The following is a 12,731-nucleotide window of genomic DNA, read 5'->3' on the forward strand; positions in this document are numbered from 1 at the left end:
GCTCTCCTGAAACCAAACCAACTGCAAAACCAACTGCAAGGCTTTTCAAAGAGCCCTGTGAAAGCAGGACGTGCTGGCCCGGGTGCAGTAGGGTGTCTGAACACGGATGTCCCCAAAAAGGGGACCTTGGTGAGCCAGCCAGCACTCAGGCACAGTGCAGTAAAGCATCACACAGAGCAGAGTCTGTTCAAAACACAGCACTCCCCCGTGTCCTCCCCATGCCCAGGACAGCATCATTTCCCCTGGGAATGTGCCAGGGTACCACAGCCCTGGCAGCCCATCCATGACGTGTCCCGTGGCAGCACAGAGAGCTGGTGGCACACAGCTGTGTGTGTGCTCAGTTGTGGCCCCTTCTCCTGGCTCACTGCTGCGTGCAAACTCCCACGGGATCTGGCTGCTGAGGGAAGAAGGCAGCCAGTGGCTCTGACAAGCCTGTGCTGGCCTGGGCGAGCAGGGCTGCTCCTGTGGCTTGCCTGCTCCTCCCCAGTGCCAGCTTCTGAACAGCACACGTCAGGCTTTAATGATCCTTTACACTGAGCACTTAAAATTGACAGAGAAACAAACATGATGCTTTTCTATGTCTTTTGTATATCCTGCTGGCCTCTCTTGGAAAAGCAAGGGGGAAAAAATCCCAAACAAACCACATGCAAATAACCTTCCCAATACGTCTGTGAAATATTGTTCTTGTTCACGTTGACTCACACATGAGCTCCACAGATGACAGCACGTGTGAGCCTGGAAAACGGGTTCAGTGTGCTTTGGCCCGAGTCTGGCACATCCTCCTTTTCCAAGGCCATTAGGATACAAAGCACTGATTTATTTTTTTGAAGCAAAACAATCCTTACAGCAGGGCCAGATGCTCTGAAATGAAGAGTGGGAGCTGCTGGCTGGCTCTGCCAAGCGTGGGGATGCATGCAGGCAGGCAGGCACCCTGGAGGGATCCGGAGTGTCCCCTGGGAGCAGGCCTGTGTCCCCCCAGACCCAGGAGCGCCCATCCCGGCACACAGCAGTGGGAGGCAGATGCACTCCCGGCGCCGGGCAGTCCGGCATCCCGCAACGCTGCGCTTGCTCTTGGAAACCCGCTCCCAAAGCAGAGGGACAAAGGCAGGGAACAAAGGAAAAATCATTTTTCTAAGTGCTATTTGTTCTGGCACGCTCTGCGGCTTTCCGCACGCTCCTCTCCCACGGCAGCTGAGGCGTCGGAGCGCTGCTGCTCCCCAGCCGAGGACGACATCCATCCCTGCCAAGCCTTTGGAGCAGCGCTCGGCTGTAAGAGATCCCGCGGAAGCGCTGCTTCCTGCTGGCATCAAAGAGGAACATTTCAATGAAGGCCCTATGTCCACACGTTTTAGACTTGTGAAAGCCTATGACATGATTTTTCTTTTTTTTTTTAAAGTAGAAATTGAATTTGGATTTAAAAGAGCCAGATCAGTGCTTTCAACAGCGTTGAGAGCGGTCTATGCTGCGAGGTCCATGCAGGGCTCAGGGTCCTCTGGAGCACCAGGAATGATAATGATCATCTGCTGCACTGATCATCACTGATCATTCCCCTGAGTATCCCACATAACACGCTCTTGGGATTTCTAAGGGGTAGCTCGCTTGCATAACACTGCAACTCAGAAAAGCCGTAAGTGCACACTGGAATAAAGCTCCAGGAGAAGTCTCTATTGGGTAGACCAGGGTTTTTCAGTTTGCTTTTCCACTGCCTGCTCCTCCCCTGCCTCTCACCTCTGCTGACCTCCACACATATTCTTCAAATTTCAGAATCGAGCAAACCATGTCAGGTGAGTGGTTGGTTTCTGTGACCCACCAAAAGCAGCTGATTCCTTCCCTGATAATAAGACTGTTCAAGGATTAAGTAATTTTGACAGCTTCCATTGGCTCACCACAATCAAGGCAACACCCCAGGATACAGAAATGGAGCAAATGTCCAGACACGGTTTTGCCACGGGCTCTTTTGCAGCATGGGATGTGCTCACACTTCATCCACTCTGTTCCAGGGCAGGGGAACAGCTCCAGGACCTCCTAACCCATTCCAGCTGCCCTCAAGCCATGCAGCACTGGCATCACACACAGAAAAATCATTCCGTGTGCACGACTGCTGCTCCATCCAGCAGCTGGGAAGCATTCGGCACAGTCTGATGCCTGGAGGCTGGATTTAGACAGCTCCAGCCTTGAAATAAGAGCCGCTAACTGCCGGGCTATTTAGATACTGAGAGAGTTCACAGGAGAGGTGATGGACTTAGCCTACCTCAAAGTGAAACTGGAGAGCTTTTCAAAAGGTGCTGAAAGGCAGCTTTTGGGTAAAATACTCCAGCGTGCACATGTGTAAGCAGGCAAAATGAGAGGCAGCTGCAGCTCCTGGGAGCAGGGTACACGAGGAACAGCTTCTCCTCAGGGCCATCAGCTTTCCATCCACGCTGCTCTGCTCTCAGGATCTACCAGCGAGGAAGAGCTCTTCATGGGTCTTTGGTCCTTCCTCTACCAGGCTGTAAATTAGCTTGTCTGCTTCCCATTTCTACACAGATGTAGGGGACAGGGTCGCTTTGGTCTGTTCTACTCCTTCCTTGCCCCAAGCAAGCCTTCAGTCTCTTGAGGAGTGAAACAGTTTGCTGAACTCGGAGGGCTCAAGAAAGAACAAGATGGTACAATGACCGTGGCACACAGGCATGAGTGAGACACACGTCCCCCAGAGATGCCTGGCCCAGATAATGTACTTTCTGCCTCACCAGAATGGTGAAAATCTTTATGTAAGGTGTAAATCCGTGTTCAGTGTGGGTTCATCTCCGTTCTCCTTTCCTCACTTTGTGATCTGAACAGCAACTGATGAAACTTGGAGGTTTTATAACTCAAGCCCTTGCAATAGGTCTTGCAAAATATCCAGAAGAAGGATTAACATGCATGCTAACCCCTGGATAAATTCCCTGTGACAGCTACAAGTTTCACACCACTGCCAAGCTCTTGAGGTCCAAGCTCTAACGGCTGCCTTAGAGAAAAATGGTCCCCTGAACCTTCATGCTGCTAATTTTAGCTCAGATGAGATTTTCATAACTTTTTAAGGGACTCAACCAGAGCAACTGCGTTGACAACAAGAGGGAATTAAGTTCTTACAGCACAGGCAAGATTCGCAGATGCTGGCATGCCAGAGCCATACAAAAAAGCCACAGCAAGGCTGAAGTAGAGCCCCATCTTTTGTTTAATTGGAAATTTCTGCCCATAACCAGCTGCTCCTAATACTGAGACACAATAAAGATAGAAATCCTAAAAAATCCCTTGTATTCAGAAATTCAAAGTGGCATGTTATAACCCCTTTGGATTTCTCCAAACCACAGGCCCAAGGAATTCAAGGCTGCACATTCACATGTATTTACACATGCCTTGCCTAAAAATGTGAAAAACACATCACAAAAGGACTTATTTTCAAGCATCTGCCCTCAAATTTATGTCAGTGCAAGGAGGATCTGCTGTCAGACTGCCAGCCCCAGCAGACAAACTGGCTCCCAAAGATATCTTCCTCTGTCTCTGCAGCCAGGTTCAGCCTGGGATTTTGCTTTGCTGAGGACACACTTCTAAAGGTGGTTGCCCATTTCAAGACTTTGACACATTTCTTTATCCAACCATTGAACTGCAGGTAGAAAAAAGGAGCATTTCACAAAGCCCATGTCCCTGCTTCTGCACAGCCATCTCTGCCATTCCCATCTGCATCCCTATCTTCCAGAAGAGAAGTCCCTCTTCTGCCATAAAACAACTTCTCATTCAATCCAATCCAAGTGCGATTAGACCCCACAGAAGCCTCCAAGCCATCCTCTGTAGCTGATTGCTACTACAAGAAACTCTGTTTCCTTATCACATTGTGATTTATGGAGCTCAGTCCTGGGTTTTTACCTGTCACTTTCCCGGCTGGCAGGTTGTTGCTGAGCCTTACACCTCTGATGGTCTCAAACCTCTTCCAATTTCCTGCCTGAATGCATCTGGAGACAGTTTATGTCTATGTTCTTGGGCTAAAGTTGGAGCTTGGATAACTGCTCTTCCCCCTCTAATGAACAGGGGGAAGAACAATTCTAATGAACACTTTGCTAGGCTGGACAAACTATGCTCTTGTAGGCTCCTCAATGAAGTAACATTTCCAGTGTCCTTCCAATTTATGCCCCTCTTTCTTGAGCAGATATGTCATACATTTTAGTTGGTCTACCAGAAAAATTTTTATCATACCTTATGCACGGGTGCTATCAATTTTTAAATTACTATCCCAATCCCTGTGTTATAAACATATTTAGAAATATATTGCATTTATGACTTTTGAGTAAAGCCCTTTTTAGCCTTATACACTGTAAGACTTTTTAGTCTTACACACTGATGAGCCATAATATAAGGGATAACTTCCAGCTCCACTCCTCATTCACAGATACTGATCTGTGAACACTGGACCAATGCTTTTTTTGTCTTCAGTACTGGCATTGAGTAACCAACATGATTTTCACTATGGCATGTACCACAGACCAGCTGAGGCCTGAGTTAGTGTCCAGGAGTATTATAGGTTTGATTCAATTCCCCTACATATGACAGCAATTTAAGCTTTGGATTGAAGGGATTCTTCAAATACTGAAATGACCTTTGGACACTGCCAAAAAACAATGTCATGTTTGCAGGCCAACTCCTCCCCACTGAAATCCTGTAAATTGCAGTGTTGAGTGAGGCATGAGCGCTGTCTCCCAAGAATAGTGAGGCAGGGAGGCTGTCGTCCAAGTAAAACAAGAAACTTGCATTAGTCTTTCAGGGGAACACTTACCTCCCCAGTTCATATACTGCACTGAGATTTTAATAAAGTAGAATATTGCGGAAAAAGTTGTTTCATTTAATCTGTTTTACATCCAAAAAAATACAACAGTGAAACAGCAGGAGGCACAGAAAAATTCCCTGTCTGTTAATCAGTATTTTCAGCCCAGCCTGACAGCAGTACCCTCAGCCAGGGCAGAGCCCACCAGCTGCTCCATGGCAGGCACCAGCCTTGCAGAGGCTCCACATCACGTGCACACACCTGACTCAGTGACCAAAAGGCCACACAGCTGCCTGCAGACTGGCACGTCCCCAGTGAGTTGCTGCAGAGGCATCTCCCACCCCCATGGGAGGCAAATGGCCCCTCCTGCACTATGGGGCATCCCCAGCCACAGGACAATCATTCTGTGATTCCATGAAATTCAGGGTGCTGCTCTTCACCAGGGACAAAGGCCAGGCCTGCAGTGTGGCTCCTGCACAGCCCAGGGAAGTCACACCTCGTTTTTGTCATCTTAGTGGCTCATCCAACACGTGAGAAGTCATGACAGGGCTGGCAGATGAGCTCTGCTGGGTGGATTTCAGGGCCTGTCTCTGGCTCTGCTTATGGCTCATCTTTATCTCCATGGTGATTAGAGACAGGTCTGAAGTGGCAAATTTGCTGAAAGGCCCAGGGATGCAGACTGAGGAATGTACTGACAAAACAAATGTTTGGACTGAGGAGCACCATGACCTCTGCAAGAAACAGATGCTGGAAGAACCTAAAATTACATTAACCTGAGTAATGCATGAGATGTCAGTAGCTACTGGGAGGGCTAATGGACTTCCATTTCCTCCTGAGCATCCCCAACTCCCTGATGCCACATTTAAAGAGCACCTAAGGGATCAAAGAAGCATACAGGTGTCCTGGAATATGTCACCTCCATGCTGAAAGTGAGTTTCAATCACTGTCCATGCCATGATGTACTCATTAGAGACCATGTCTTCCTGGTCAGGTGCCACCTGTCACAAAATACCTGAATTTCCACCCAAAGCTACAGGAACATGGGCCCAGCTTGTGCTCCAGAAGCTGCTGACATGCCTGGTCAGAAACCAGCAATGAGAGCAGGTGGCACCAGTTTGGGGGTGGCCCTCCAATGGGAGCCCCCAAACCCAACCAGTCCACATTGCCACAGCATGAAGGACCAGCAGAGCCACTTCAGAACCATCTGCGTTTCTCCACACATCACGTCTTGTACCTCCTGTGAGGCAAAAAGGGAGCCTCTGACATAAGGGAGGTGACAGAAAATAAGGCTGCTGCCTGATTTGCACGGTTGGATGGCACCAAATGAAACACATGGTGCTGTGGAGTTTCAAGTGAGCACTGAGCAAGGCTTATAAAGACAAGGAGAAAAAAAAGAAACAAGCTACCAAACAACTGGATTTTCTCTAATCAGACAGATAATATTTACAGCCTACGGGTGGTGCCAAAATATTTCAGGAAATTCCTAAGCCTGTCTGAATAAAAGCACAGGAAAACACAGTACTTAAGGACAGCAACTATGGCAGTAAGAATGAAAGCTTTCCACCCCCTTCCAGCCTCCTTACAGTTTAAAATTATTGCCATATCATATCATACTGCAATTATCAAGGCTAAGCTCATTTTACCATCTCCACTGCAAATGAAGCTCTGACTTGAACATATAAAGGACCAGTGTAAAAATCAAAGGAATCATGTAAACTGGAAGGAGCAGAATCAAGGCACGCTCCACAGAGCACACTGAGGTCTAATCCATCCCACTCAATCCTGCACCAAGAGACTTGAGCTTTATTTAAGCTATTCCTTCCAGCAAGGCATAAACATCATGCTAGGAAAACCCAAACCACAAAGCTTTTGGCCCATTTTTCAGAGTTATCTACCAGCTTTGACTGTCTGCCCTGGACTCACCACAAAGAAGAGCAGTCCAGGAGGGCAGAACACAAGCACTGAGCCCCTGGGAAACACTTGAGTCCCATCACTTCTTTCCCAGTGAAACATTAGATATGTCTTTTCCCTTGCACAACCACAAGAAATCCCATCCTGGAGGTATTTTGTTTCCCCCCTCTCAATTACCAATTACATCCACAGACGCAGAAAACCACAGGTCCTGCAAGGATCACATGTCTGTTTTGTTCCATTTGAGCACTCAGACCCTGCAAAATCTCTCCAGTGCACCCAGAAACAACCACACACACAACAAGTGCTTGCACCCCTAGAAAAAAAATCAGGTAAACTATTTTGAAAGCACATGCAAAACCAATTATTCTCTGGTAGCTGGGTGGTGTCATCATTACCTGCTCAGGCTTCAGGCCAGGGGGCACCCAGGCATACTCCTCCAAAGCACAGCCTGAGTCGTCGTCAGAAGTTGAATTCCTCTGGAAGTCAAACATGAGCTTCGTGACTGTCTTCTCCATCTCCAGAGGCATAACTGTTACAATGTGCTCTTCCTGGGAGCACTTACAGTGAAGGCAAATCTTCCTGTAAGGTGAGCAGAGAGAAAAAGAGATGCCTGGTGAGCAGAGCTTTAAATAATGTGATTCCTGCCAGTCGTTGGCCTGCAGAGACTAAACTCAACCCTTTCTTATCCTCAGGCATTTTCTAACACAGGATTTGTCTCTCTTATGAGGAAATAAAAGTCCATATTTGCTGTAACAACACTTGGCAATCCATCTGAGTCAGACTGCCCAGTGTTTGGGGGTATGAAATTGCTTGTCCCTTTACTGCACCACACAGAGTATTTCCAGGGGCCAGCACAGGCACAGGCCATGCCTGGTGGGGGTCAAATTGCCAGCCAGAACTGTAGTCATTACTGAATTTAGGACAACTGAGCACTTTGCTAAAATGGGAAATGGTGGATTGACTGGGAAGCTGGGAATGACAAGTCTCTTTAGCATGCTGATAGCATAAATTTGCTTATTAAAGTAGCATAAAAATTGATTATAGTCTGAACATATACAGCTAAATTAAATTAAGGGAGGCTACAAAACCCACAGTCACACTGCAATGGAATCTTAACCACCTGGCTCGGTGGCACACGCCACAGCTCAGCAGCACTGGAGGAAAGCACAAGAACTGAAAGAACAGCCCACAGAGGTTGCCATTCAACAGCCATTAGCTTAATTCACTGCAACTATCAGCTGTTCTTTATTCTTCTTTAAAGGGGCTGTTACTGCAGCTTGTGGCCTGTGACAGATTTTCTTCGCAGGCTTGAACCTGAATTTTTACCTGCAGGGCTGCCAGGACAGTACAGACTCATAGAATGGTTTGGGCTGAAAGGAACCTTAAAGGTGATTCAGTTCCAACATCCCCTGCCGTGGGCAGGGACACCTCCCACTAGATCAGGTTGCTCAGGGCTCCATCCAGCCTGTCCTTGAACACTTCAAGGGGGGAAATCTGCAAGCTCTCCAGACAATGTGTGTTAGGGCCTCACCCCTCTCACAGTAAAGAATGCCTTCATAATACCCAATCTAAACCTACTCTGTCTCAGTTTGAATCCATTCCCCCTTGTCCTAACACTATAATTCCCTTGTATAAAGTCCTCCAGCAATCCTGTAGGCTCCTCCAGGTACTGAAAGGCTGATAAGGTCACCACAGAGCCTTCCCTTCTCCAGGCTGAACAATCCCAGTTGTCTCAGCCTTTCCTCACAGGACAGGTGTTTCATCCCTCTAATCATCACACCCCTTCACCACGGTAACAGCGAAGGACAAACCCGGCTGAAAACATCTCCTGACAAAGAAAAAGAGGTTAAAAGGAATGCTGATAAATTGGCTTCTATTTCTGAAAACTCCACGCTTTTCCACAGGCTGGGTCAATGGTATCTATTTTAGAGCAACCACACAGGATTCTGAATTAATTTGCACTAATGAAGCACCACTGACTTCTGAGGAATGAGATAAGGTTTCACTTGGGTAGCAGAAGGGAGACATCTCAGGAATAAGAAGGTACCACACAAAATCAAGGGAAATGTACAGTTGCTATTGCAGGTTTCTCTGCTCTGCGGTAAAGCCAAGAAATTCAGAGGGAAGCAATAGTTAAACCCAGGGGCTGGAATTTTTAAACACCTTTCCTTCTCTTTCACTGCTGTGTACAAGCCAGCTAAGCATAGCAGTGCTCGGATCCAGCTTCAAGTCTAAATTTCCATTTGGCCATTACAGCACAAAAAACGCACTCTAGCAAAAGTCAAGAGGCTCCGTTAAGTCAAGCCAGGGAGATTTGCCAGATTTTCCCATTTCCTGCCTTTCATCAGATCTAAACCACACAGCAACCCCCACACACTCCAGCGTCTGGTTTGCGTCCAGTCGGGGCGGCTCGGCATCACCTCTGGCTGTTTCCTTAAAAAATAATCAAGGTACCATTTCATGTGAATATTTTCATTAATCAGCTACTGTGGAAAGGTATGGAAGGGATACTCTGCCTCAGCAAAGTCGCTGCTATCACTGCTGTTTCCATATAATTTTGTGATACAATTAAAAGCGGCTTAATAGGAAACAAGATTTTAAGAATAATTTGTGGAGCCCCAGATTTGGCCCTAGAGTTAGTTATTCTAAGGCAGTTCAGGACTTAACCAAATTTTGTCTTTTGGGATATTGATTGTGCGCTTCAAAGGAGGACAAACCCAATGTCCAGTGGGAGCATGAACATTACAAAGGGGAAAAAGCCAGGCACAGGCTTCCTCCTCCTTCCCACTTTAGATCCATCCATTTCAGGAGATGGGACATGGCAGGAGAGCATCAGATGTCTTGGCTTTTAATAAAATAAATAAATCAGGACTTGTAATAACAGTGTCAAAGACCGAACAGGTGAGATGTATGATCAGTTGGAGCCCAGAGATCACTCCCACCCCCCCAGCTCACACCTCGTACAGCCAAGAGCCAGGACTGGGTCAGGAAGCTGGTTTATCCTACCCTCCCTCCTGCCCCATCCCAGGCAAGCAAGTACTGCTGGTGAGTGGCTGCCCTAGTCAGAAAAGAAAAGGATGAAAACAACACAGGTAGGCTGTCTACTCAGTAGTGATGTCCCCAAGCCAGGACAACTTTGCACCATTAAAACTTGACCATCTCCAGGCACGGGGCTTCTGCCACCTCCCTGGGCAAACTGTACTAAATTCAAGATCTTGTCTCTGAGATATTCAGCTTTTTCCCCCTCATTAAAAGCAGATGATTAACAGCTTTAATTACAATTTTCTTTACATTAGGATATGTTGTTTCATGGGAACAATACCCAGTGTCCTAGGAGTGTCTTTCCACTTCTGTGATCAGGTTTCCATGACTTCTTCACATAGGTCTCACTTACTCAACTTTATTTTATCATCTTCCAGCTCACTATAATTAAAAATAATTCCCCATAGCAAAAATTTAATATCAGAATGTACATTTCAAAGTGAGATGAAAATGAAAAAAAAACCTTTTCCCCTGCTGCACTCAGAGCAGAGCAGCACAAAGAAGACAACGCACGTGTCAGCACTCACCTGTGCCTGCAGTGACCACAGTGACAATGTGGGTGCCACAGAGGCGAGCTGGTGGGTGTTGGAGAGGAGCAGGGCCATGGCTGGCAGCCTGCCTGGCTGCTCCTGCCAGCAGCAGCTCCTTAGTGCAGCACAGCCTGCAGATGCCCAGCCCATCCGTGTGTCACACACCTCACCCTGGACAAGGAGCTGCAGCCCACGTGCGGTGGCACCTCCTCCAAAGGGAAACCCCTGAGCTTGGCTCTGGCCAAGCCCCACCACCACCAAAGCCTCAGCAACAACAACTTGAGAAGAGTGCAGGCAGCCAGGTTTTATTTGCAAGAATAAATTAACACCAATCACTGTCTGGAAATCCCATCTTCATTCACGAGCCTTTCCATCTTGCTCCCATCCCAGGTCTGCAAGCTTGTCTCAAGGAAGAATCAGAGATATCACCAGCACAACGAAGCAAGGACGGCTGACAGCACGACTGGCTCTGAGCACAGAGGGTGAATAAAGGAGCTTTTAAGCAGCTGTAGCTGTGGACAGGGAGGAAAGTCAAGCAGGAGCCAGCCGGCAGGCAGGCTGCTGCAGGAGGCACGGGCTGGGGAGCATCGGCAGGGCTGCTCTGCACAGAGCTGTCCTGTACTGGGGCCAGGACGGCGGGAAGCAAATGGGGAGAAAAAGAACATTTCCTGGTGTCAGATTTAGCTGGAAAGGAGCCTGCCTTGAATTGACTTCACATGGTACAAAGCAGCAACGTCTCAGAAACAGACTGAAAAATTTCTTCTCCTCATGGCCAGCGAAGTTACAAGATGGATGTGTTTTATTTTGCACTGGCTGCTTTTACGTGGTGCTCCTGGCACAGTGGGCAAGTCCTCTCCTCAGAGGAGACACTAAGCCCACTTCCAGTCACATCCCTACCCACACACTGGTGCAGGAGGAAGGTGCAAAGAGATCCACCGCCCCATGCCAGCCCTTTTCTCTCTACAGATGAAAACAGGTACACAAGGGGAATCTGAAGCAAAGAGGAACCCAACACACCAAGCAGAGAACATGGCTTCAAAGTACCTCTTTTTTGGGATGTTGAAGTACACTCCCAGCTTTGGTCCACCTACGCGGACCTTGACAGGAAGCCGGCTGACCTGTGAGGTCTCTGGGAAGAGGCAGTCCCTTGTTGTACAACCCCGTGAGCAAAGCACAGCCTCTGCCATCTCTGGAGCCTCCCGCAGCCCTTTCATCTCAGCAATGGCACCAACAAAAAGCTAAACCATGCTGAAAACACTAGTGCTGTGCAAGAGGCTCTGGAGAGAGCTGTGAGCGTGACCCCAGCTTTCTGAAGAGAGATGAGGTCTCCCTGCTGTGAAAAACCAGCAGACTCCAGTTTGAGAAAGCATGAGCAGAGCTGAAAAGTCAGGGAAGAGAGATGGAGGGCAGCCGGTCACCAAGGCAAAGGGAGTCCTTGCCAATAGTGTGTAGCTCTAGCAAAGGAGCCAGGTAAGCTGGCCTCTCCCAGGGAACAGCCTGCATGTCTGGCTTTTGGGATGGGACTCCCTAGGATGCTGAAGGCAGCACACCCCTGCCTGCAGGAAAAGCTCCTGGCCACAGGGCTCTTCTCCTCCTGTTCAGTGAGTGGGCATGCAGAACATAACACAGCAAAAAGCACCAAGGCAAAGCCTGCCCAGGTTGAGATCCACAAATATTCTGAGAAAAGGCAGAGCTCAACACCTCCCAGCAACAGCAGGAGTGAAGGCAGTTTAAAATTGTGGCAGAAATGGTAAAATTCCTCTCGGACAAAGAAGGAACTCGGTAAACAGCCCTTATCACCCACCAGCGGGTGCTTATCTCTGCTTCTCACTTGTTTCTTCTGGGATGGAAATAAATGGGCTGTATCAGGGAGCAGCTCCCTCTCCAGACAAAGCGAGGAGCCGGAATGCCATGGCCCTGCACGGCCATGTGATGCCTCTGCTGTGCTCCCTAATACAGGATTTGCATGCATTTGTGCACACATTAACATGCAAGATTTGGAATCCCTCAAAAAGCATTGTCTGCTCTGCTCAGATGGGGTGTGTAAATGCAGACAGACAATTCCCTCCTCACTTGGCTTAGGACACATGTGGCAGTCTGATCTCTCCCCAGCATCCTGCCATCATTCTCAGTGCAATAAGGCTTTTGGGTCAGCCATCAGTCAGTAAATCACAAAACCCCAAGACCTCTTGGGAAAAGGAGAGGATGCTCAGGATTTGGGGCAGCTCCTATGACCCCTGAGTCTCTTAACGAGGGTGTCTTAATATCCCTGCCTGTTATCTCCTCCCCTCAATTGAGAGTTAATGAGGCATCTTCCCATCCCCAAGTGAGCTCCAGCCATACAGACCCGTTTCTCCAGACCCCACAGGCAGGGCAAATATTTACCTAAATGGAAGAATTAACAGCCTTCACTGCCATAGGGAGAGCCCAGCAGTTCTTCTCCAGCACAGGGAAACTGAGGCATGGAG

General features: G+C 48.2%; 1 protein-coding gene across 5 annotated transcripts in view; it reads right to left on the reverse strand.

Annotated features, from left to right (window-relative positions):
• PRICKLE2 (prickle planar cell polarity protein 2) overlaps window positions 1-12,731 on the reverse strand; it is a 109,755-nt gene that overhangs the window by 23,489 nt on the left and 73,535 nt on the right. For all 5 annotated transcript variants that reach the window (XM_039695299.1, XM_039695302.1, XM_039695298.1 and 2 more), the window contains one exon: window positions 7,087-7,270. In XM_039695299.1, the coding sequence (XP_039551233.1) occupies window positions 7,087-7,218 (132 nt within the window). In that variant the 5' untranslated portion in view covers window positions 7,219-7,270. The remainder of the gene's footprint in view (window positions 1-7,086; window positions 7,271-12,731) is intronic.

The sequence above is a fragment of the Passer montanus genome, unplaced genomic scaffold, assembly GCF_014805655.1.
Source record: "Passer montanus isolate IOZ18808 unplaced genomic scaffold, ASM1480565v1 scaffold9, whole genome shotgun sequence".
In the NCBI taxonomy this organism is placed as follows: Eukaryota; Metazoa; Chordata; class Aves; order Passeriformes; family Passeridae; genus Passer; species Passer montanus.